This window comes from Crinia signifera, chromosome 12 (genome assembly GCF_055691185.1).
Source record: "Crinia signifera chromosome 12, ASM5569118v1, whole genome shotgun sequence".
NCBI lineage: Eukaryota > Metazoa > Chordata > Amphibia > Anura > Myobatrachidae > Crinia > Crinia signifera.
The window spans coordinates 62,019,159-62,046,942 of NC_139228.1; the positions used below are offsets into that span (position 1 = coordinate 62,019,159).

The 27,784-nt window shown below is 46.1% G+C and overlaps 1 protein-coding gene across 2 annotated transcripts in view; it reads right to left on the reverse strand.

Moving 5' to 3' along the window:
- TRAF3 (TNF receptor associated factor 3) overlaps positions 1–27,784 on the reverse strand; it is a 78,857-nt gene that overhangs the window by 15,155 nt on the left and 35,918 nt on the right. For both annotated transcript variants that reach the window (XM_083166880.1, XM_083166881.1), the window contains exons 2-6: positions 8,973–9,231; positions 8,578–8,629; positions 5,107–5,211; positions 1,755–1,922; positions 326–406 (exon numbers count right to left, since the gene is read on the reverse strand). In XM_083166880.1, the coding sequence (XP_083023006.1) occupies positions 326–406; positions 1,755–1,922; positions 5,107–5,211; positions 8,578–8,629; positions 8,973–9,231 (665 nt within the window). The remainder of the gene's footprint in view (positions 1–325; positions 407–1,754; positions 1,923–5,106; positions 5,212–8,577; positions 8,630–8,972; positions 9,232–27,784) is intronic.

Sequence of the window (27,784 nt, forward strand, 5' to 3'; positions counted from 1 at the left end):
CTGGGAGGGGGCCGAATTAGAGGTCGAACATAGAGCAGATGCGACCTCTGACTCCGATCCGATCGTATGTCATACACGTCTTCTGCATTCCTTACACAAAGTGTGAGACATTTATTCAAACTGATGTACACAGATAAGGTGCAGCAACCCATAGCAACCAAGCTGCACTGCAATGCTTTTTTTTTATTCGGTTACAGCACATTTTTCCAGACACTTTTTTTTAATATCCAGTATAAAACATTTTGGGGTTGAAGTTACTAGATAAATGATAGCACACACACACACACACACAAACACACACATAAACACGAAGCAATGGTCTTACCTCACTTCTCAACAAACTCTTTACGCTACACTTATGAGGGCAGGACACCACAACGGAGGGACAGTCCATGTCTTCATGCTTCTACAAAACACCCAAATGGACTGGTTTAAAATAAATACCATACACATGTGCAGGTAATGGATTCAAGACACTAGTGCATTAACATGTTGGGGGAGATTTACTAAGATGTGAGTTCTAGTTCACATGGGATGCTGCTATGGACAACCATTCAGAATCTATATTTTATTTATTTAGCACCATCTAGAAGATAAGATATCGTATCTGATTGGTTGCCCATAGCAACAACCCGTGTGAAATAGAACACCTATCGGTAAATTTCCCCTGTTATGGCATATTTACAGTATTAAAACTGGTATTCAGAATTGCAAATCGAGGGCTCATACAAAGATAAAACTCATCATGTAGAATAATCAGTGTTCCAGCCAATTGTTTGAAAAATGACAGTTGGGAGCTGATTGGTTGGAACACCATTTAGCATACACAATACAGTTGATCACTCACAATGAATTTGATCACTCGTTGATAAATGGGCCCAATAAAGTCCAATGAACATGTTTAGTCATTGCTAATAGAAATCAAAAGTCTGTCTTATAAAAGTGACCACCTATCACCGTACACAAACAGGCTGTAATACAGCCCAGAACTGTTGTAACGTTTGCAATTATAGAAGGTGGCCACGCATGCTCACGGTTACCGCTACCTTCCAGGACCCTCTGGGGTGAGAAGTATCCTGGGTGTAATAACCCAACATGAAGGGAGGGCTTTGGAAAGAGTTTGGTTCCATCAGAGGTGTGGCCTATTTTGTCCCAGTTTGGGAAATGTTGGGCAAAATGGGACAAGTTGTCTCAAGGTCCCCATAGTAGGACAAGTCGGACCTGATTGTTCCGGACCTGATTGGCCAGGTAGCTCCCCGGGAGGGGTCACATGCAATTAGGCACTTCATGTGCCAAGTTTTGCATGTGATAAATCGCATGTGATTAATAAAATGCAACTGCCGGGCTCCCTTAAATAAAATACCAATGAATGGGCAACCACTGATTGGCTGAGACTGGCTGAGAGAGCTCTCAGCCAATCAGTGGCTTCTCATTCATTAGTATGTTGTTGTTTTTTTGCGTCCAGGAGTTGCAAAACTTGGCACATGAAGTCCCTAATCGTGGCTTCCCCTGCCCGGCTCCCTGCACCCCCCCCTCTGCTCCCTCCACCCGGCTCTCTGGTCACCGGCATCCCGTGCCCGCTGCTGTCCCCCACCCAGCACCGGGCTTCACATAAGATTAGATTTCACGGCCCAATTCATCGGAATCAGGTGAAATCATGCCCAAATCGCATAGTGTATGGCAGCCTTTAGTACGAGTACTGCTACAGACATATAAAGATAAAGTACCAGACAAATGCTGTGTAATAGGATTACCTGCATTTCTACCAGCGGTACTTGGCTTTTGCAGAACTGGCACGGCGTCTCTCTGTATTTACATGACTTCTCTATGTGGTCACTGAGATCCTGACGGATAACTTTTTCTTTGCAGTCGGCGCGAGGACATGAAAGTTCTTCAAACTGGCAGTCACTTTTTAGGTGAATCTGGAAAAAGGAGAGAATTTAGTCACCTCTGAACCCTATCTGTTCCATAGGATTTAAATTCAGGACATTAGATCGGACACGGGCGTTAAGCATGCCAACCAGCCGGGCTTGCATGTAACACTGAAGGACTGATGCAGTGTTACATGCTAGTCCGTTCTGTGGACTGACCCATGTTCGGCACTGCACATGGTTTGGAGCCAATGTTGAGTTGCGTTTACACAGCTAACCATTGGTCGTGCACGGGTGGCGTGATCAAGACCACAGCCATTTATGGGTGGGGGCAGAGTACTTGCATAGATAACTCAGCTTACGGACGAATATCCGCATTTAGTGGATTCCAAGGAATGCAGATGCGATGGAGATCAACTTGCGGCTGACTCTGAATCAGCCCGATGTGGTCTTTTAAATGGGCTTTAAACATTCAGACAACAAGAATGGTTTTAGACAGGGCCCAACCAGGGTGTGTGTGGGTGGATTAAGGATTCGCAAGCCCCCGGTGCTGTATGTGATGCCCATGCAGGGGGTGAACAGACGGGGCAGAGTCAAATTACCGCCTTGCCCCAGGTGACGAAAATCCTAGTTTCATTCTTGTTTTAGAAGCATCACAAGACAGGCGACATTACTTTTTGTGTGTCGGTTTAATCACAAAGACACTTGTTACATCTGTTTGATTGTAAATCATTTTTATACAGCCAATCCCTTTCATGATTTCCCCACAGACGCTATACCCCAGGCACTTTCACAAACTAGGGATTTGGCTGCGCATATACTGCTGGCGCAGAACTCGCTCCCAGGCTGAGAGCTGAACTGTAGCTTTGTGCAACTGGAGGGGAATTCAATCTGAAATTTGGGACCCAGATGCCATGAACCACATTAAAGGTGCATTACAGTCCGCTTTGTGGAAGAATCTGTGGATTTTAGCTCAACACAGTAGTTGTAGTTGAGCGGACAGTGGGGCGGTATGTACTAAGGAGAGTAATCAATCACCTATTCCATGCTGCCGCTACCACCTGCATTGAAGGCTGTCAGATACGACCTTTTTTTTTTAAGTCGGATCTGTTTTGTCGGAAGCGGCCGTGGATTTTCAAATTCACGCATGTTTTCTGACAATTCGTGGCCGATTTCAGGACTTTTCGACACTCGACTGTCGGTACTCTGAATACGAACAGTCAAATTACTGTCGGAAATGGCCTGGATTCCGACTGTCGGAATTCCAGATTTACTACCCCCCCTTAGCCTTAAAAAGTGATAAGGTGGAGAGTGAAAAACTAGCAACCAATTTGCTCCTAACTGTCATGATGCAGGCTGCATTTGAAAAATTACAGGTAGAGGTAGAAGCTGGTTGGTTGTTACGTCATCACTTTTCACAGTTTAGTACATCTGGCGGTTTATCCATAGTTATGCTCACCGAACTCCATTTAGTTCTGTGCACAGAGCAGGAGCGTACCTGTGGCCGATTTGTGTGAGACTTATATTAAACATTGCGATTCGCTTTGTTATACAATTATGTAATACAAACGGCCTTCCAGTTTGCCACCCCTAACAAAATGTGTAAACGCTTTTTTTTTTTTTTTTTTAAAGCAAATCCAAACACTTGCCGTACCGACAACACAAAGCTGTAGTTTCAGTCATTCCAAGCTGGGCTCTGCAGACGTCTTACCAACTTGACTGGTCTCCAAAAAAAGTGCTTACAGAAAGCAGCTCAGAGGATGACAAACTGTCTCCACAAATTAGGGATATGTCGAAGATTTTATGTCTTCACAGACTGAACATGTTCTGCAGCTGGCAGAAGACAATCCCTGAGGACAGCCGGTTAAATAAAATTTGTTCTCCACTGCCTTAGCAAATTATTGTAGATCGGGCTAAGGAAACTCGTGGCTCGCCGCCTACAGTGGCACTACAATTCCCAGCAAGACAACAAGGTGTGTTGCAGAACATCAGTAGAACTACTTGGCCGCTCTATAGAACAGATTCGGTGTCAAGACTGGAAATCTAGATGCAGCAATTCCCAGTATTGTAACCGATCTGATTCGGGGGTGGGGGACTGATCACGTCTTTTTAGAAACATCGGCGAGTCTCATTTCTCTCTCTCTTAATAAAATATTGGCCAACGCTTTAACAGGACCACAAAAGCCTAAAATGCTAGTTAAAAGACCAATAAATAAAGAAATGAAAATGATATAACAGCAGTTTCCAATTTTATACATTTAAAACCAGACGCAGCTCTTAGCACGGTTGCAAACTGCGAGTTTATGCATAAAGTGCAGGAGCCAATATGGGGGATTTTGCACAAGCCCCTCCTAATGCGAACCGTACAGAACTTATGTTGATGATGCAAATGCTGGCCTTCCGGCGACAGGTGTAAAATCAATGGGCGACGCGGACTAGTGGGGGGCACGCGGGGTGGCGTGGGACACGAAGGGAAGCCCATAGGCTTCCATGGGGTTACGCCATCTAGAACTGGCGTAACCCCCCCGCAGCGAAGCCCCAGTAGCGGGGCTTTGCGGCATATAAAAATGCGGTAAAAACCCCGAAAACAGGGTTTTTACGTCATTTTTAGTTTGGAGAATCCCGCCCATTGTGAGTTGCAAATGGATTTGCAGCTGTGCGACAATCAGCACAGCGGTATTTCCCTCTGGCGGGCGGCAGCTATCTGATCGTAGGGCTCTGCAAAATCTCAAATGCATGCCCGCAACACCACCCCAACCAGACGCAGATGTGTACACATCTGTTCGCACAGAAGAGAAATCATTTGATGGTTACTTGCCAACGAATTACTTCTCCTACTATGCCCGGAGCATGCAGACGCTGAGTGTCCCAGGAGTCACTCGGCGGCTGGCACGGATAGATGTGGATTCAGGGCGGACATCAACGTCATCTGCCCACCTCGAGCAGGGGCCCGGACAGGGTTTCTATTGGCACCCACAGTTTTTGTGGGCACACCCCTGAAACGCTGGGGGTCCACCCAGGAGTTCAAAAACTTACCCGGAGGCGCTTGCAGTTGGGACTTGCACATGCGTATTGGCGACAATGCGCATGCACAGTCCCAAGACAATCGGCGATGGGGCCCAATTCGGACCCATACGAACAGGCCTGAATCGCACCATTGAACCACTGTATCTGTGACCACTGTGATCTGTATGGCAGCGTGCGGCAATTACAGAAGCTTTAGTCTGAATCTTACCAGCAGGTTCCCTAGTGTTATTTGCTCTTTGCAGCCCCGATTCTCGTTTCTGCAGTACATCTGAAGAGCGAGCACCTCTCTCCGACAGCAGTTGTCCTTAAATACCTGAAATTCAAAAGGTAGTCGTTAACAGATAGTCGTTAGCATTTACATTTCGCCAATTTCCATAATCCAGAGCAGTAATCCTCATGGTCCCGGCAATAATACGCTTATCCCAGAAGGGAGCCAATTTGTGCTTTCTGTCAGCCCACCCACAATCTATTCACTGTAAAAATGGGGGATTAAGTGTAGAATCATGACCTGGCTTGGCGTAGGTTCTCAGCCCGTCGCCTTTCAAAACAAAACAGCGAGCACCGTATAGAACATGGAGGTTGGCCGGCTGCCCGCCAGGAACATAAAACTCCAATATCTCTTGTAACGCTACGGAAAACGGCTCTGTTCTCAGAGTTAGTATCGACCAATCAGCTTCTAACTTGTTTTACTGGTGGCGCTTGAAAGATGACAGTTAGAAGATGATTTGGAGACTTTACCTCTCTCCAAGGTTTTCTCTTTGTACACAGTGCCTATAGACATGTGTAGTGCAGTCCAAGACATTCAGATCAGATTTCGACAGAAATATCCTGTAAACACGCATCCTGTTTCATGCTCGGGACTTTCCAAGCAGCCACAACTATACTAATGTACAGAAACAATGCTAAATACTGTAGGCAATTTCTGCACCGGCAACTACGGGCAGGCCCCAATCCTTACGTTTTCAAGGCCGTCCACATGTACTTCAATGAAATGGATGTTGGCTGAAGGTTAATGCGTTTTTTACCACCTTCCTTCATGTTCACCATATTGTTCCCTCCTTTACTCATTAATCAGACCCTACTGGCATCACATGTATGAGACATAGCAAAAACTGCAGATGATACACACATAAAGGAGCCATGTCCTGGGCCCGCTTGCTCCCCTCCTGGCCCATGTCCTCCCCCCTGGCCCACTTCCTGCGCCGTCTTCTTCCCCCACTGGCCAACTTCCTAGGCCCTCTTCTTTCCCCCTGGCCCACGTCCTGGGCCCACTTCTCCCCCCCCCCCCTGGCCCATGTCCTGGGCCCTCTTCTTTCCCCCTGGCCCACGTCCTGGGCCCACTTCTCCCCCCCCACCCTGGCCCATGTCCTGGACCCTCTCCCCCCCCCCCGGCCCACGTCCTGGGCCCTCTCCCCCCCCCCCCCCCCCCGGCCCCTCTTCTTCCCCCCCCCCCCCCCCCCGGCCCCTCTTCTCCCCCCCCCCCCCCCCAGTCCACACCCCGGGCCCTCTTCCCCCCCCCCCCCCCCCCACGTCCTGGTCTCTCTTCTCCCCGCCCCCCCCCACACTTCCTGTGAACTCTTCTTCCCCCCTGTCTCTAAAGTTCTAGTAGGGATGAAGACTTTATTATACAGGCAAGCAGGACGGAAAGGGTCATCAGTTCCGTGTAATTGCAGCTCCGTGAAACGGAATGAGCAGCGTTTTCCACTCATGGCCACCCACATTGGAGGGAGAGATTTCTACTAGGGAATAAACAACAACTATTTCCTAATTATAGGCGACCAACGTAACAATTACATAGATCGCACAGCCTCGTCATCACACTGCAGACACAATGCACCAACTCACATGTATGACCATCCCGCTCATAGCTTCAATACGCCACACGGTGCGAGTGGGACGACGCGTGTAATGTCCTATGAATGAGCGCCTTAGTCACGGAATAATTTGACGTGCGACACATTTATATCTGTGTGCGGCCGACTCTACACGAAGCAGAAAAGAACTTGGCGTGGGGGAAAAAATAATATGATAACACACAGGTTCTCAAAGTCGGACCTCAGGACCCCACACAGTGCATGTTTTCCAGGTCTCCTCACAGAATCAAGTGAAATAATTAGCTCCACCTGTGGATCATTTAAAATGTGTCAGCCAGTAATGAGTGCACCTGTCGGGTCACCTGGAAAACGTGAACTGTGTGAAGTTCTGAGGACCGAGTTTGAGAACCACTGTGATAACACATCTGTATTGTAGGTGCACAATACAACATACAGGAATGACATTAAAGCCTTCTGCTCCTTTAACTCTTTGAGTGCCAACATCTCTCTGAGAGATGTGCAAAATATCGGCTAAAATGCCAGCGTCGCTCACATTTGTTATATAAATTCAAATAAAAAAAATGTGTAAAAATAAAAAAAGATTCTATTTCCTATATAAGGTAACATTACAGGTCATTATGATGAATAAAGAGGTTGGCTTGGCAATTTTCACACCTATTTTGACAAATTCACTTGGCACTTAAAGGGTTAATTAAGCGCCACTTTTTTCAATAGAAAATGCTGATCAGACAACGTAACCGTCAAAGTGAATCGCATAAACGCACACAACTATCCGGACAAGGATCTATGGGCCAGGTGGACTAAGCTTAGGAGAGTGCCAGCCAATCTGCCCCTAACTGGCAACACAGCCTGTAACATCGCATTCTTGCATGCAGGAACAGAGCTTGCGGGAAAACGGACAGTGCAAATGCCCTCAGCGGAATTATCGGCGGGCAACAGGTCGACATGGTCAAAAGATTGACACGAGTTTTTCAAATTTTTGGCATTAATGTCGACAACTAGTCTAACACCGCCACACTATTATATGTCCCCTGCCGACATGGGGAATGGGATCATTCGTCAGACTGCATTTAGGTCTACAGTCATTAGGTCGACCCCACTAGGTCGACTGGCAGGAAGGTCGACCTGACTTAAGGTCGACATGGGCCAAGGTCGACATGACTTAAGGTCGAATTTGCATAAAGGTCGACATGAGGAAGGTCGACTGGTCATAAGGTCGACATGGGTTTTTCACTGTTTTTTTATCCGAATGTCGACACAGTCGACATGGACACAGTTGGCAATGAGAATCGGACCCTCGCATCGCTCGCAATGCTTCGGGCACGATGCCTCGCTGCGCTCGGCACACTATTTTATTCTCCCACCACGCCCTAGTGGATGGTAGGGCATGAAATACCGCCTGTCGGCACATGTCGGCTCAAAAAAACAGTGAAAAAACCATGTCGACCTTCCTCATGTCGACCTTTATGCAAATTCGACCTTAAGTCATGTCGACCTTGGCCCATGTCGACCTTAAGTCAGGTCGACCTTCCTGCCAGTCGACCTAGTGGGGTCGACCTAATGACTGTAGACCTAAATGCAGTCTGACGAATGACCGCATCCCCGACATGGATGGGGAAGTAAGAACAAGCCGCTTGAAAAAAAAAATCATGAAAAACTTACGTTGAACTTATCATGTGTCTACCCTTTTTCATGTCGCCCTTTGACCCTGTTGACTTTCCGGATAGAACTATTGACAGTCTATCTATACACTGTAGATCCATCAACTGGAACCGATTTACCGGTATGGGTATATTATGTCGTGTATAATAATTATTACTTGCACAAATTAATTGGTTCCTTACCTTGTCTTTAATTATTATTTCTTCACAAGCCGTGCACTGTGTATTGGATGAGCTGAGGGCGAAACATTAAGACGATCAATATAATCGAACGTGCGTCAGTGATTTCTATAAAACTTCTACAAATGAAACAATAAATACAAAAAAGTAAAAAAAAAAAGAAAGCAAAAAAACAGAATATAGAAAAATGAGCAATATCAGCCAAGTGGCTGTAACCCATAGCAACCATCTACGGTAAGGCTTTATTCGGCCTAGTGCTAGTTATATTGGCGACACGTGGTACATCTTGATGCCGAGTGTTCTTGCGTGTGCTAACTGTCAATATTGCTGGAAGTAACATGGAGAGGGCTACAGGCCGCTTAGGCGTAAGAAAAGGTTTGGTTGCACTTACACCTCACCTCAGTATGACATTCATGCAGGTCTCACAGAAGCGGTGCCCGCATTCCGTCTGTCGGGGGTTGCACAGCACCAGCCGGCACTTCTCACATTTGTATTTCTCTTCTACCAGCTTCAGGAACTTCTCCTTGTACCCCCCTTGCTCGGGAACGTAAATGGTGGTGGCGAGGCTGCGGTCCGGGTTGGCTTTCTGCTGTAGTGTTTGCGCGGAGACTGTTGGCTCGATCCTTTTGCTGGTATCCATGATATATCCGCTAAATTCTGTAACAAAGACCGGAGGGGACAATCAAGCAAAGTGACATTAATAATGCAGGGACGGGTCAGGTATTAATCTGGGATTCTCATTACACCCACCAGGAATCCGTGCCATTGTTCAGACTCTATCCAGCAAGATTCCCCTGGCGAGGCTGGTAAGGGCTACACAAGCTGGGTAATCATATTATGCCAGCAGTGCCATCTCTAGGGCATACTGGGGTGACACAACCAGGTGCTATAAGCGGTTCTGGAATAACGGGTCAACAATGTCTAGGTCAACACCTAAGAATGGGCAACTTACATGTCGACATTAAAAATAAATTGACACAAGTTCTTCCTGTGGTTTTCTCTTGTGTCTATGTCGACATATGTTGACAAGGACACCGTATAAGTGGGCTGCATCGCCTTGCTTCGGGCACACTGATATAATCTAACGCTATACCCACTTGGATAGTAAAGTATGAATCAAGTAGGTCTAAAAAAATAAACATGAAAAGCTTGTGTCGACTTTTTGAGTGCCGACTATGAATATGGTGACATTAAACTTGTGTCGACATTCTGTCATTGTCAACCATTCTTAGGTGTCAACTTAGTCACTGTCGACTAATAGTGGTGGACCTTGTGACTGTTGAACTAGACAGTGTCGACGCAGGGATGGGATTCCCTATAATCGACAGGCGGCATGGTCTCAATGACAAATCATACACATAAACCGCACATAGGAGCAACAATAAGTTGTACGTATGAGGAGGAGAAAAGGAAATGCTGACATGAAGGAGGAGAGACACTGCTGGTACGAAAACCACTGGATACTCTTCAGGAGCTACATAGATGGGACACATGTTACTTATAATCTTAGTAATAACTATATAAAAGAAACATCCGCAAAGCACGTGATACTAGTTTTACAAGCACCATATAACAAACAAATCTGTAAAGAAAACTAGAGGAAATTGGGGGGCTACAGGTTCAGGGAGCCTCAATCGGTCCGATGGCCCTGGTCTAGAAGGAGAAGACATGGAGGAGAGAATAGGAGGAAGCCATCCTCTGCGGGCCAGCTGAGCCAAATTCACTGCAGTTAGGCACCTGTTCTATTTACTTACATAGTGGATGTATCCTGAATATTTAACAGCTGCAGACTCGCTGCTGTATTTGACTCCACATTGGCGTGGCCTCAGACGAGTGTGGCCCAGCAGTGAGTGGGAGGGACACACCCCCCTTCCCCGCCCCCTTGGCCTATGATCGTGGTGAAAGTGAATCAGAACGAATAAATTTGTCAATGAAGCAACATGATGCAATACGGCAAAGCCTACACTTATTACTCGGAATTAGTTGTGCAAAACAATCTGAAAATGTCACACAGAGTACTAAAGTCTCCCCCACCTGTACCACTGGTAATGCTTACGGCCACCTCATCAAGCCACCCACCATAACACAGTACTATGACTCAAATACATCACCACAGAGCATAGTGCTTCACAGTGGCCGATTTATTGATACATTATCGGCCAGTGTGTACGAGCGATATATCCGCGAACAGCGTTGTTCACAGATACATTGCGTCGGCTCTGCAACACATCCGATGCCCGATATATCTAGAGATATATTGGAGCATCGTGCTGTGTGTGCGGGCGATCCGCTGACCGCCCCATACAGCCATGCCGGGAGCCACCGGTGATTGACAGCTCAGTGGGCGGTCACATGCAAATGCTAATGATACACAGTCTGACTCTGTCATGCTTAACATTTAACCTAGGCTCAGGTCCATAGGCATGAAGAAGGGAGAGGTCCCGGGGGGAGAGGTGGCAAGTCATGGAGTGTAGTTGCCCAAAGCAACCAATCAGCTTCTAGCTGTCATTTCATAAACTGTTCAATAGAAGAGTGTGAAGCCAATTGGTTGCTCTGGACAACATCTCTGCCTGATCACATGTATAAGAGGTCGACATGAGTTTAAAGGATTTTTTTTAATATTTTTTTAAACATGATCAAGGCTTTACCACCAGCGTGGACCAGGAATAGCCCGAAGCGTGGCGAGTAATGCGGGACACTAATTTGGAGTCCACGTGATGAATTGGAGAAACTGATAGACAAAAAAAAAAACATTAAAAACTTATATGGTCGTTAGGTTGACAGTATTAAGGTCGACATGGTTTTGGTCGGCCAATGAAAGTTGACAGGCCTAAGCTTTTTTTTGTTTTGAGCAAACGTGCCGACAAGCCCTACCTTCCACTAGGATTTGGGGGAGTGAATATAATAGCCTGAAGCATGGCGAGTAATGCGAGTCCATGTCGACATTCGAGGCAAAGAAGGTGAAAAAATGTTGACCTTTTTAATAGTCTACCCTAATGCTTGTGTGGACCTTTTGACCCTGTTGACCCTAGACAGGTCGACCCTTTTCATGTGTCGACCTTCACCCTAAAAACTCATGTTGAGCTTTTCATGGGCCTACTACTTTTCGGTCGACTTCTTTTTTATGTCAACCTTTTGACTATGTCAATATTGTGCACGTCGATCATTTGGTGTCAACCTATAGCTCTATATGTATATACACACACACACACACATTATTTAGCAAATATAAGGAGCGCTCGCTAAAGCAGTTCTGGTATAAGCTGATGGTGTTATACGCAGGTCAGACAATTTATACAAAGAAATACAAAAATAAAGTAAGCAAAGGACACAAACCAGGAAACTGTAAAATGAATGGATACACACACAGCCAGAAAATACAAAAACTCGCCCTCTGCAAAAATCTCACAAAAAAAGTACAAACCCTCACCCCAAAAATAACACACACAGCCAGAAAATACAAAAACTCCCCCTCCGCAAAAATCTCACAAAAAACACACACACACTACTCCCCTGATGAAGTGCAAGGAGCAGATGAAACGTGTTGGTAAAATCACTTTTATTGATCTTTTGCCTACTTCTATGCAGGTATATGGCTGCATATATGGAAGGCTAGTCCTCTTGTTCCTCTTTTCTTTGGGGAAGATACTACCTGTGCACATCTACCTGAGGACTGTAATTATTAGCATTCACCAAACATCAGGATTATACTGAACCTTCACAAGAATAGGCGCACAATGTCATTGATTCTAGTACTACCTTGTTATGGTAAATATTAGGCTATGTGAATCCATTCTAGTATTGTAATGAATGAGGAGGAACTCCTCTACTTCCACCTGAGATGACACAACAAGGGCGGTGTTCAATCCTGGCCACTATTTCGGCTGGTGGAAATAGCAACCCCCGCCCTGTCAATTCTGCCGTTACCAACAGCAATGAAGGCAGTTTCCAACAAAACAGATCTGACTTTAAAACAAGTCAGATCTGTTTTTTTTTTTTTCGGAAACGGCCGCGGATGGTTGAATTCCAGGCCGTTTTTCGACACTTTGGGCCATATTTGCCAATTTGCAGAGGTTACAACACTCAACAGTCGGTACATTGAATAGGTCTCCAAAAACTAATCTGGAATAGAATACCCCACTAACAATGTAACCGATATAGAAGTAGACACAGCAGCTTTAAAGATTTTGTTGGTTGTGTTTTTGCAATACAGAAATATTTTTGCACATCGCTGAGTAGTATCTAGGGCCTCCCATTACCCAACTCCATACCAAGGCGCTATAACTGTAGTACACTATTACTTCCTCTGTGGTTTTACACATCGCTAGACCCTGCACTCAGATTTGATGGTTTCAAATCGTTGAAGATATCAGGATAATTCATATCTCCCACAGGGAACCTGGTCCACAAAATCTCTACCGCAGTTATTTCTGGTCAGCAGTCATCTTTTCTTTTATTATCAATCTTAATTTTAACAGATATATAAATACTTTTTTTAGTATTAGTCAGAAGACCCAGCATCCGCAGGTAATGTATGTATGGTATGTATGGTATAGCAGCTTAATGGCAAAACTGTGCAAATATGGCACACAAGTCACTTCTGCTGATTAAAAATATATGCACATCTTTAATCAGTGTCTGACTGCCGCTGTGTCGGCATAAGAATTACAATGTTACAGTGTTTTCCCAGAAAAAACTGGAGCACAGCATTTCGTATTTAGATAAAGTCGTGGCCACACACACAGAATAAAGGCATCCCACATATTTTAATCAGCAGAAGCTGCTTCTGTGTACTTGGTTTTGTAAATAAAGACGCATTTTAATGGAAAAAGTCGCATAAAATATTCCTGAGGAGAAAGGAGGCTAGGTATAAACTTGGACACATTACTTCGGCATATCATATTTTGGGGGAGATTCTCTAAAGCAAACATGCAGTTAAAACCCAGTTATCAGGGTTTTTATCGCATTTCTGTATGCTCTGTCCCCCCTCCGCAGTGGCAGCAGCTTTTGCTGGCGATTCCCTGGAGAAGCCTATGGCTTCTTACCGCAGCGCTGTGTGAGAGATCAGTCACGGACCCTTCCCAGCATGCCCTGCAGCCAGCACCGTGCTCTGCACATGCGCAGATGGATTTCTGGGTCTCAGACCCAGAAGCCCAGCACCGGCGCCGCATCGCATGGGACAGCTCTTATCGCAAGAGCTGTCCCTTGCGTTAATGAGCGCATATGCGATCATTAAGAATGCGGTGGCCGGTGAAGGGGGGCGATAGAGGGCTGCGGATGTTAGAACATCTCGTCCTTTATGTCATCAGTTAACTTAACAGTTATTATAATGTCTCGTTAAGCAGCAAATCCAAGTTTGACAAATATTACACATAACATTTAGAATTTTTTTATTTCTATATTGAATGTAATTAGCTGGATCTGGGGAACTATGTAGTTAATTAGCATTCATTAATGAGGTTGTTAGGCTGAGGGGAGATTCTAGTTCGATAGTTCCCCCTTGCGTATTCGTATCGGGACTGATGTTTTGCTTCTGCGCATGTGTATATTAGCATATGCAGGCTGCTGTGCAGACACCTTCAGTGACATGCACAGTCGCTGAGGCGTACGCACAGGAGGGGGGGAGCAGGATGGAGACGGGCAGTAGGAGTGAGTACGCATTGGTATGCCCTGCGTTTCCTGGGCATTCCCACAAAAACGATGGGTGCGCCCAGTAAAGGTGCCCACACACTAGAAAGATCTGCGATCATAAGATGTGCGCATAAATTAGCCTTGAAATCTTTTTTCCGTCCTGGACAAAAGATTTCAGGCAAGCGCACATCTTTACCAAAGATTTTTCTTAAGATCCCGTGTGCGTTCCTATGGATCTTTTGTTAAATGTTCTGATCTTTTGTGCAGCACGTAATGGTGCATACACACTCGTAGATATTGGGCAAAAAATCGTAGAGTGTGTATGGGAGTGCCGACGAGCGGCGAACGACGGTGCGCATACCCGCTGGTCGGTCATCACCCCCGTCCGTCGCCCGTGCAAGGCAGGTCAATATTTACCTGCTCTGCCGTCGCTCGCCGAGAGGAGACTGCCGCCTGAATCCACGCCCCCTGCCCTCCGACCTCCGATCTCTGCCATCACACAGCGGGACAGGAGTCAGAGGTGCTGCTGGACGGGAGACAGAGGCGCCGCTGGACGGGAGACACGCTGCCAGAAGATCACAGAACAGAGGTGAGTATGCAGTGTCCATTTTTGTCCGAGTATGCAGAAACCACTGACCACCAATGTATTTTTTTTTTTTAAATCTACCCCCACTGACCACCAATGTATTTAAAAAAAAAATATATACCCCCACTGACCACCAATGTATTTAAAAAAATATATATCTACCCCACTGACCACCAATGTTTTTTTTATAAAAATTTAACAATACACTGACCACCAATGTATTTAAAAACACACTGACCACCAATGAATAATTTACTATGAGCCCGGCACCCACCGCCAACCGGTGTTGGGGACAGCCCCAGGCTTCAACTCTGCCCGGGGTGGCCTTTGAGGGGGGGGGGGGGGGGAGACACCTTTATTGGGGGTGTCACCACTCTCCCAGGGACCCGGGAAGGGCTGACCAGCCAGGGTGTTAATGTGACGCCCGGGGGAGCTTGTATAAAAAGTCTCCCCCGGCTGTGGCATTACACCGCTGGCTGTTGGAGCCTGGTGCTGGTTCCAAAAGGCGGGGGACCCCTACTCTTGTACCCCGTAATTTTGGAACCAGGACCGGTTAAGGAGCCTGGTGCTGGTTGCTGAAATACAGGGGAACCCCTATTCATTTTGTCCCCTGTATTTCTGGAACCAGCACTTGCTCAAAGAGCCCGGGGCTGGTTATACGGGTGTGGATCAGTTGGTCACCAGACAGTCATTAGGTCTACACCATTAGGTCGCCATGTGTCTCGGTCAACATGCAGGAAAGTCAACATGAGTCTAGGTCGACATGAGTTAGGTCAACAGGGTCATAAGGTCCACATGGATAAGGTCGACAGGGTCATTAGGTCGACATAGGTAAGGTCGACAGTGAAAAAGTCAACATGGTTGGTTTGTTTTTATTTTATTTTTTTACCGTTATGTCAACACAGTCAACATAAACACTAAAACGTACCACCCTTGCATGGCTCGCTATGTTTCGGGCTTGCTATGCTCGGCACACTAGTTTATTCTCCCACCATGCCCTAGTGGATGGTAGGGCATGAAACACTACCTGTAAAAAAAAAAACATGTCGACCTAATCCATGTCGACCTAATGACCCATGTCAACCTAATGACCCAGTTGACCTAAAGTCATGTCAACCTATCTACAGGTCGACCTAGTGGTGTCGACCTAATGCTTGACGACCTACTTGGTGGTGACCCAATGACTGTATCCCGGTTATACTTGGGAGGGGAGACCCCACGCTGTTTAAAAAAAAAAAAAGTTTTATTCTTTTCATAGGATTATTATTTTTGATTATGGTTTGTGAACGATTATTGCTCAGCGACCAGCTCATGACCAGCTCACCCCCCTGTAAGCCGGCCCAGTATTTAAATTAGCCTCCATGTTTATCTTTCATAAAAATCTTTAATCTTTCAAGAAAATCGGTCATCTGACAAAAAAAATCTTTCGTGTACATGTTTTGTAACCAACTCTTGGAAGTTCAAGGGAAATATGTCACCAATATCTTTCATGCGCACATTGTACGAGTGTGTATGCACCTTAAGATCAGAAGATTCAGCTAAAGATCCACGGGAGCGCGCATCGGACAAAAATCGGCCGATTTTCGACCGATTATCGGTAAACATCGGACGATAAATCGGCCCAAAAATCGTTCTAGTGTGTGGGCACCTTTATATTTGCGAACAGGCTAAAAATCCCCCAAAAAGATCGACAGGATGCATAAAGGAAGAGGATGCACCATGGAGAAGAAAAGACAAACAATGGTATATGATGAACTCTGCAAGCACACGTACTAGCATTTACACCAATATGAAGGGAAATACAAAGTTAGTGTACCTTCAAGATCCTCTATAGTTTTCAGCCCAAGCAAAGGAATGGTTCCATTATTACACGGACTTTCATACAAGTAAAATGTCATCTACAAAAATCGATCAGATAAACCTGACGCGCATAAAGCAAAGAAAAGGTGAAAGGCCCTATATAGATCAGTAAACTAATAAATATATGCTCCCAGTGTTAATAAATAGTAGCTGTGCAATACAACTGCATTTTCTATCGACAGTGCCTTATAAATAGACTGAAATGGACTTATAAAATAAAACAAGTATTGGTTTTCGTTAAGGCTTTCTACTGTAATTCCAATCCATTTGCAGCTCAGCAGGATTCTCTCAGATGCAGAACCTTTATTTTCACTTACAGGAATTCTGCATTGTTCCATCGCGCAGTTTATTAGTTACTAAATCCAGCAGTCGTAGAGGTGCGCGGTTATTATTTTATGTGGTACCTATGTACACTGCGGCGCATATTTAATCATTTGTGTATGTTCCTGCTGGAGAAGAGCTTACACTCTATGGCCCTTATTCAGATTGCTTCACTCAGACGCGTGCATGGGCCGAAACGAATCTACCAAACCCCACAAAGTGAATGGATCGTCCGCGCCGCCCATTCGCACGTCGAATTCAGCCGCTCGGCATGCGGATGATTTATGTGAACATCCATTCGCGTGCCTGTGGGAACCTCCCCCATCATTCCATGGTCGCTGACCATGGAATGATGTGGAAAGCGCTCCCCCACGCACGAGTGGTCTAGACCACTCGTACATATGAGTGAAGAAAGCAGGGATATGGGCGCACAGCTGACATCCGGTCAAGTCAGCTGTGTGCCCCCCACACGCATGTCACGACCGCATTTCCATACGCACGCCCTGCATTTTCTTGGGAAAGCCCATGAAACGCTGGGCGAATGCATATGCTAATGCCCCTGGCAAGCACCCCACGCCCCTCCCGGAGCATGCGCTTAGTGAACAGATTTTCCGCCGAGTTCGCATGCTCCCATCGTATGCACATGAGCAGAAATGCAGCTGCGTATATGCAAAACATTGGTCCCCCGTGCGTATTAGTGCCCGACCGACGATTGATGTCCATGATGTGTTCGCCCCAAAAAAATAAGGAAAATCAAGGTAAATCGAGAGAGAGAGAGGGGGGGGGGGGATTGAGTAATTTATTCGAGAAACGGACACAACTAAGTTGACAGTCGAATGATCGACATGGCTTTGTCACTATTTTTTTGTGAGCCGACATGTGCCGACCGGCAGTATTTCATGCCCTACTATCCACTAGGCTGTGGAGGGAGAATAGAATAGTGTGCCGAGCGTAGCAAGCAGTGGCGTCTTCTACCTGTTTGCTTCGGGGGAATGCACTGTCCAGCCCCGCCACCTGTCTATTCAACATCCGTGTCGGCAGTGGCAGCGTGCACTGACTCCTAAGGGCTGCTTCCTGGACAGTCCATAGAAGACCCTTACGGCTGATGGGTGGGGGATCGTGTCCCCGTCTTTTCCCTGAGGCTTCTATGGACTGCGTCGTCTGCAGGCCATGAAGCAGCACTGAGCTGGCAGAAAGGCCTCCCATTGGAAGCTGTATCTGCCGATCACAGCCCAGCATGTGATTAGCATATTGTGCTTCCAATAGGAAGCCTCTGTAATCACTCTGCTTATTGGTGGTGATGGATTTTTACTGGGGTGGGGGGGGGGGGGGGGCTGTAGCCCTGCAGCCCCTAGGTAAAAACCACCACTGGTAGCAAGTCGCTGTGTCCAAAGTATGTGAGGGGATGCAGTTCATCCATACAGTGTCCATATCGACTTTTTGGGACAAAAAAAAACATGAAAAACCCATGTCGACCTTTTCAATATTGACCTAAAGCATGCGTTATGACCCTGTCGACATTAGTCATGTCGATCTTTTGTCTGTGTCGACCTAAGGCCTGTTGACCTTCAGTGGATGACCCAATGTTTGCCGACCTTATTAGCCATAGCCATTTATTCTAGTACAATGTGTTGCAGAACAACATGTGAACAAGGAATATATCCACGGTGTCTTGTTTTACGCAACAGGAAAATCTGCACACAATAGGTTTCCATTATTGCACAAACATTTCCCAATTAAGGAACCTCTCCCGATTGTAGCTTTGTTGCGTTAAAGGTTGAAACAACCTTGTTGTAACACTGTACATGATGTTCTTGGGTAGGCGCCTAATTTGTAGTTCACAGTGATTTTCTAACAGGAAGTTATCAATTAATATCTACAAATAACTGAAAGCCAAATTAAGTCATTCTTCGGTCATACAAAGTCTTAAATAAATAAAAACCACACTGTACATTTTTGGTTCTCTGTACGTTCTGGCTGCCACTAAAGTCTACACGTCATCTACGTTGTTGGTTTTTGTTTCGGGCGTGTGGGGGGGCCTGAGCCAATATACTCGAGCCAAGTCAGCTAACCAGATCTCACCCCACCCGACTGTGTACACAATTCAGAGTTGAAGGCAAGACGATTGTGCCAACTGGCCTTAAAGCTTCTCTCACTATGGGGGTATTCAATGTTTTATCCAACGGTCAGAACATTTCCGACAGACGGAAATATCGGCCAATTCAACCGTCGATTTTTAATCTTCCGACTGTTGGAAATGTTCTGACAGTCGTAAAGACGTTAGTCGAAAACGGACGTGGATTTTACAATCTAGGGCCCGTTTTCGACAATGCATAGTCATCGTTTTTAAAAGTGTTTAAATATCTGCATGGGCTTCAACGTGGGCAGTTTCGGTCGCATTAAATTGGTGTGTGACGATATTTCCAGAGTGTTGGAATTAATGGCACATGTCGAATACCCCCCTAATCATGAATCTTTGAGAACCTACGTGTTGGATATATGTCAGGTGCATATACTCTATTTGACAAGCACCGTCAATAGATGCAGGTAGCTGCAGAGTATGGATGCCAATCTCAGGATTCAAAAATACTTAATCTTGGGATTCCTGGGGTTTAGCCTCCCTACTATAAATAAATAAATAAAACACAACACACGCCGGGGTTATGAACAGCTGGGCCTTAGACTGCACATGCAAAATCTGAATTTCCGGGATATGAAACTCCAATCTCGGGATTTAAATCCCGGCAATTTTAGGCCCAAAATCCTGGCATCTGGCCGATCCCAATCCTGGGATTGCCCACTCTACTCCGGAGGTAAATACAGCAGCGGAGGATAATGGCAACGGCATCTATTAAAGCAGTCATTTCCTCAAAGAGAAACTTTTAAAACAAAATCTATAGCTTGTGAAACCACCCAATTAAGCAATCCGGAAAACGGGTGGGGACAAAACAAAACGATAACTATAATCAGAACTACAACCTGAAAAGAGGCAAAAACTAGAGCGTGGGATGCACCCAATCCTACCCAGGCACTACATTACATGTGGATGGAAAGGGGATTACCTACATGCGGTCTTTATTTACAGTTTAATTGAGAAATACTTCCTCTATGGAAAGTTTTCAATTGTTTAAAAAACCAATATTAAACATGACTTTGAGGCTTTTTTTTGGTACATCAAAATGAAAGTGAAATCCTTATTTCTTTTACACTTGCACAATGATAATTTACCGTCAGGGATTGGCTCGCTGCCTCTTTTTTTGAATGAGACCCACAGGATTCCCACGGTGTAAATATAATGCAAAGCATTGTGTTATCATACATTATAGAGGAACAGCCACGTCACTTACAAGACGCTTCATAGAGGCTGACGTACGCTCAATATACCGAATACACAGCAATATTCCACGGCGAGCACCCCTTGCCACACAATCAATCACAGAGGATGTACATGGAGAGTAATGAGACCTGGCTCTCCCTTCTTACAGGGAACAGTTAATGGGGGAGATTCTCTAAAGCAGAAATGCGGTAAAAACCCCGTTATCAGGGTTTTTACCGCATTTCTGTATGCTTCAATGGCCCTCCGCAGTGCCAGCGCTGCGGAGGGAATCACGAGCAAAAGCTGGTGATTCCCTGTTGAAGCCTATGGGCTTCTTACCGCATCGCTACTATGAGGGATCCGTCACGGATCCCTCCCAGCATGCCCCGGCCCCCGCCGTCCCCATCACTCTGCTCATGCAGACCGGAAGTCCAGCGCCGGCACCGCTTTGCAAGGGACAGCTCTTATCACAAGAGCTGTCCCTTGCGTTAATAATCGCATATCTTAGATCAGTGGTAGCCAACCCTAGCCCTCGAGAGCTACCAACAGTTCACATTTTCCAGACAACCTAGCTGCTGCACAGCTGCACTCATTACTCACTAACACATTTTAAAAGATACACAGATGGAGCTAATTAGCTCACTTGTGATTCTGTGGGGAGACCTGCAAAACATGCACTGTTGGTAGCTCTCGAGGACTAGGGTTGGCTACCCCAGTGTTAGAGCATATGCGATTATTAACAATGCGGTGGCCGGCGAAGGGGGGTGAAAGTGGGCAGCGGATGTTAGAACATCCCGCCCTTTACCTGGTGGGAAATGGGGGGTTGGGCAGTCACAATGGAAGGGAGGGTCCAAGGTGGTGAGAGAAGGGAGGAAGGGGGGGCTGTGGGGGAATATGGGAAGAAGGAACATATAAAGCGGAAGGTGAAAAAGGCAGGTACTTGTGTATTATCACGGCGCCCATCGCATCGCAGACCATAAGGCATGCGATGCAATGTTCCGCGATGTTCCCCAATGTCATACAATTTTAAAATTGGATGGCATTGTATATGGAGTTTTTTGTTACTTAGGGGAAAAGGAAAAAATCCAGATCTCCCAAGGGCCCCGGCGCTTAATACAAATAAATTATATGAAAAATTATGTAAAAGTATATTAAGGAAGCCCTGATTAACTGCTGCAGGGGTGAGAGGTCTGCCCGACCTCTAATGAAAGAAAACAGAGGTTTCCTTCGGACAATATTTTGTTGGGGTTACCCACTGCGCTGTCAGTCAGGACAATACAAATTTGGATGGTCTGAGGTATAAGGCACACCAAGCACAATGAAGGAGGACACGCTGTATTTAAAACGATTGAATTTTATATTTTAACTTATTATTATTTTTGTCTATATAAAATTCAGTCGTTTTAAATACAGCGTGTCCTCCTTCATTGTGCTTGGTGTGCCTTATACCTCAGACCATCCAAATTTGTATTGTCCTGACTGACAGCGCAGTGGGTAACCCCAACAAAATATGGCATTGTATATGGCATACAATGCCATACAATGCGATGCGATGCAATTATAAATTGTATAAGCACCCTAATGGGTGCTTACAATGTTAAATGCACCCCCACGCCACCCCCATTATGAACGTGAACCCGAAGCGTGGCCAGTGCAGCGAGCCCGCGAGGGGCGGCTGTACACGTCCTACGACCTTTTCATACCCCCACTATCCACGTCGTCGTGGAGTTGATTTTATATAGTATGGCTAGCGCAGCGAGCCACCGAGCCCGAAGCGTGGCGAGCGCTGCGAGCCCCGCGCATAACTTCACAGGTATACGCGTGCGCTCGCCACGCTTCGGGCTCGGTGGCTCGCTGCACTCGCCACACTATATAAAATCAACTCTACGCCGATGTGGATAGTGGGGGTATGAAAAGGTCGGAGGATGCGGGCTCGCTGCACGCGCCACGCTTCGGGTTCACGTTCATACTGGGGGGACGCATTTAACATTGTAACATTAGGGTGCTAATACAATTTAACATCGTATAGGGGGCTTACATCGCATCGCAGTGCATCGGGTGTATGGCATGCGATGCAATAAAAAATCTTGCAACTTAATATCGGGGGCGCCGTGATAATACACAAGTACCAAAAGGCAAAAGGCTGATCTCACAGAAGGGGACTGCCCAGGGTAATTAGCCACACAGTATAATTAATGGTCAGAGCTAGGTGTGGGGGAAGGGGATGGGGTGGCGGAGGAGCACCCAAGGGTGGAAGCAGAGGAGGGCCCAAGGGTGGAGGCGGAGAAGGGCTCTGGGCGGAGTTGGCGAAGCAGCCAGAAAGAGATTCTCCCTAGGCAAAGACTACAGACGGGGGGGGGGGGGGGGGGGTATTTCAAAGCGTAAAATCTGATCGGTTGGTACTCAACAAGGGGTCAGATGCACTGGGTGTCGGACGACTCACCGACAGTCGGGATTCCGACAGTCATTACCCCGACGTCGGAATCCCGACTGCTCCCTCGTGGGGGTCCACGACCCCCATAGAGGGAGAATAAAATAGGTGGCAAGCGCAGCAGGCCACTGTGCCCGTAAGGGGCTTCATTGCGCTCCCCCCGCTGTGCAGTCGGGATTCCGACGTCGGGCTAATGACTGTCGGAATCCCGACTGTGGGTGTGTTATACCACACCCGATGCACTAAGCTTCAAAAGTGATAAAATGGAGAGTGATAAACAGCCAGCCAATCAGCTCCTACCTGCCATGTCACAGACTGTGTTTGAAAAATGTCAGGCAGGAGCTGATTGGTTGGTTGTTTATCACTCTCCATTTTATCACTTTTGAAGCTTAGTGCATCTGGCCCAAGGCCTGTAAAGAAACAGCAGCTGACTGGTGCTTTATTTCTCTCCAGATACTCATTTCCCGATGGTGGGGAACCTGATGCATCTCATGGACACTAGATCATAGGGGGGGGAGTGCATCAGGTCCAGTGGAATGCGGGAGGCTTGCCTACTCTGACGGGGGCTGGGAGCGGGACCCGATTTCAGGAGGGTAGGAAAGTATGCACTAGATGTCGGGTTTACATCTTTGGGATGGGGTGTTTATTGGTGACACTCACTGCACCAGTGATGTCACCAGTTCCCAGTAACGGACAGGCCGCACTCTCATAAATATTGGCTCAGCGCACATGCTTCGAGTTGCCTGTGTTGACAACAGGAGAACTGTGATCCAGCTGTGTCACACAACAAAGGTAAACCACTTCCAGCTTGTGTATAGAAAATGTTCCTGGCACAGTTAAGGCCAGCATTTGCTTTTGAAATTCTAAATCAATTACACCCACCCAACAATGAATTGCTAGCATGTAAAAAAAACATCCAATCGTAGGCCGGAAAACCGGAGAGCGTTCGGAAAAGCGCCCCCTCACTCCCCTCCAAGGACCATAACAATCTGCTCTCCCATTGTGAGCACTGCAGTAGAACGGTCACCATGCCCCCTTTCTGCCTCTCTACTGAGACTATTTATTTGGTTCGGAGAAATTGTGATCTAATAAGTGACCAAAACAGAATTTCTGGGGCACTCGGTCTCTTTCCACAGAACTCCTGGAAACAAAACCATTGTTCAAAAATTATTATGATAGAATATTCCTAGAACACAATAAACTAGACAAATAAAGATATTCTGGGAACCACATGTACGCTGGTAGCCGATTTTTTAGAAATTCAGTTTCAATTTATCACTAGGTTTAATAAAAACAAATGCAATTGGTGAAGTGAAAAGGTGGTCGGTGATAATGCAGTGGGCAATCAGCTCACAGCTTTCAAGTTACATACTGGGCATGCTAGGTGCTGCTGCGTTATCAACGGACACTTTTTCTCCACGGAAAGCTTAGTAAATAAACTTTGGGGCAGATGTAGGGATGCCAATCCCGGGGCATTTTTTCAATCCCGGAATTCGGGATAAAAAAATGCCCAATCCCGGGATTGGCTTCCCTAATATAAAAACCGCCCTCGGCCGCCCCGCATATGCATGGTGCGGCCGGGAGCCGGGTGGGTGGGCGAGCAAGGGAGATGGAGCCAGGGTAGGAGAGCTGGGTTGATGGTGAGTGGGCTGGTCTGCTGGTCAGCCTTGTCCGCAGCTGGGCGGGTAGGCGCCGGTGGTCTGGTCTGTTGATGGGCGGGTGTTCGGGCGGGGGACAGCATGGAGGTAGCCTGTGCGGCCTGCGCAGCCCGGGATGGGCAGCTGCTGAGCACTAACTCAGACGCTGCCAGTCATTAGACTGCGCATGCGCAATCTAATCCCGAAATCCCGGCAGATGGAAACTCCAATCCCGGGATTGAAATCCCGGCGTTTTGGGGGCCAAATCCCAGGATCCCGATCCCGGGATAGGCAGATGTATGAAGCAGTGATAATGGAGAAGTGAAGTTGCCCATGCAGTAGTGTTTGGGATGTCATGATTACGATGTCACAAACAATAAAAGGGAATAAATTGCAGCTCCTGGGAGGTGCGGCTCTGATAGGGGAAGAAGTGGTTAAGAGAAGAGGAGTCGGAAAAGTTGAGAGATGGATTCTTTACATATAATGATTTTTCTTATGGTGACGTTACTCACCATGAGAACCACAGGCCTGACTACAGATCCACCTGAAGGTAATGGGGAATTATTTCTATGAATTCCTATTAGTAAGGAATTTATATAACATAACAGGTGTATTTATTACAGGAGAATCCTATTGCTGATGAGACAGCCCTATGTATCACATCGTTTAGCCATCCACATTACATGGTGCTACTTGTTCTGCTCACGCCATCTGATAACGCCATAGCCAGAGCAAGAACTCGAACACTGCTTTATGCTGGGCATAGGATTTTTTTTATGTGGTAATATTGTAATTATTTTTAATTATAAAAACAGAAAATACTATTAATTAAATGTATACAGTAACATGTATGTGTATATTTATTAGGAAAGTCACATTTGTATGTATTTAGTTTGTGCATTACACAAGCGGCAGCCATTCTTAGCCTGGCCGTAGATTACTGCACGTGATAGGCTGACAGCAGTCATGTGCTCATTGTCCCCTTCCAATCAGCTGTGCTCAGGCTACATGTGCTATAATACCTGGCCAATGGCTGGATGGCGGCTGCAGTATCAGAAGCGGCAGCCATTCTTAGCCTGGCCGTAGATTACTGCATGTGATAGGCTGACAGCAGTCATGTGCTCATTGTCCCCTTCCAATCAGCTGTGCTCAGGTTATATGTGCTATAATACCTGGCCAATGGCTGGATGGCGGCTGCAGTATCACAGTACATGTAGGCTTCATACACACATCCCAGCCTTACCCATATGCATTGTGTGTGTAAGTGTAATAATGTCCCATAGTCACTGCCTCTACACACATGTAACGTGTATCACGTGCTTATCCTATCCATCTCTCTTTCCTGAACAGCATTACCAATGCTGGGAATGGAGATAACGATTATATTACATCACAGAGGTGTCTGACCTCAAACATTCACTTTCCCTGAATCACTTATCGCTGACACACGACGGAGGAAACCATTTTGTGGATGTAACCAATATTCATTAGGATGCAGCCTAACACCTCAGTAGGAGCCATTGCCTTGTGAGTATTGGCCATGAGGTACCTCAGGGAGGTCATTGGTACCCAGTGACTGATAGGCTGCATTCACATGCATGTTGGTGTAACCCACAAAATGGCTGCCTGGACTTGTACAGGTGGACACATCTATTGACCGTATAACCTTATATGGCAGGTAATAGGAAGAACATTTTATGACCTAAATTCTATTCGCATGGGAGACCCAGATTATAAATTTACAAAATAGGGTAGAGGAGGGGGCTTGGCAAATTGAGAGGCCCCTAAGGGTGCATTAATGGTCACATCTCCTGCACCTTTGGTAGCTGTGACCCTGGTGGGCAGGTAGAGTAGCAACAGAACCTTCTTCCAGTTATTGCCTGTCTATGTCTTCATCCTTCTCCATCAGACAAGACATAGCTGTGATGTTTTTTTCTTTTTAGAACGCAAACATAAAGTGGGGAGAGGTCTGCTGACAGTCCTAATTTTCATAATTCTGCTCTGAACCTTTATATAATGAATAAGGCAGAAGTATATATCACAGAGATACAGAAAACAAGACTACGACTCAGTGACGGAAACACCGGGGGGACAAGCCTCTGGGCTGTGCTGTGTGCACTATTACCATCTGACAGCTTCACATTATTGTTATATTTCAGCTTCCATGCTGCACATAAATTCCTGGATAACAAACACCAGAACCTGTTGCAGAGGGTGGCAGATGCAAATATGGACATTGAGGCCTTGCTGGAGCGCCATATACACTGTGAGGCAAAATACGATGTAGAACAGGAATTAGAGCGCTACCTGACAGAATATGATGTGGCACACCATCATGCAGAACACCAACAGAGAGACCATGCGGCAGAGCACCGTACACAGCGCGGCAAAAAAAAAGCCGGCAATATTAGAAACAAAGCCCCCGATACGTTAGACCAAAAAGATACAAAAATAAACAAAGCAGCACCCAAGACACCATTAAAAACAAAGATCTCCAAAGCCATCCAAAAATTTATTGGGGTCTGGGCCATTGCTATGTACTACTATCTGCCACCACACTGACCATTTGCTGTGTGCCCCAGACTGCCGCCATCTTGGAGATCTGCTGGTGTCGATCTAATTCCTGATGCTGCTGACGGTGCTCCCTGGAGCTGGGCTACGTGGGACTGGTCACCTGCTGTGGTCTATCATCAGCAAGCTGGTACCAGAGCCTGGCTCCTGCGGACATTGGGACATCTCCTTGCCTGCAATAACAAATCTACTCAAACTGAACAGGAAGGAAAACTGGGGATTAGGGCTACTGGCAACACCCAAAAAAAATAAAAAACCTCACCGGCCAGTCACCCCACGGGTGTGTTGGAAGAGCTGCTAAGCTGCTAATTATTCTTATGATTGGCATCCAACCCATTGATAACTTATTAACTTGAAGATTTATACCCGGGGTACTTCAGTTGGTCAACAAAACACATTAACCATAAGCTAATAAACAACTTAATTCTGTTTTGGGGCACTCGTGTATAAGCACAGAGCTGATTGTACATATAAAACATATACTGTATTTCACCTTATAAAATATCAGGGAATAAAGACTGTAAATTATAAGATCAAAATATGTATCAAATACAACATAGCACATGATAGACATTTGGAATTGGGGTGCAATTAATCTCAAAAGGTGAATTACTATTACTTCACAAATAAGGTCAGAACATAGACACTATGGGGAAATTTACGAAGAATACAAATACGAAAAATTGTATTCTTAGTATGAATGGATACGAATGTATACGGCTGTTTTAGCCGTATGCAAATTCGTATTCCAGAGGAAAACTTACTAATCAGTCGTATTTGACTGATTCGTATTTTCCGATGGCGTATCCATTTGTACTTTAGCTGATACGTATTTATATTTTTAAATACAAATTTGT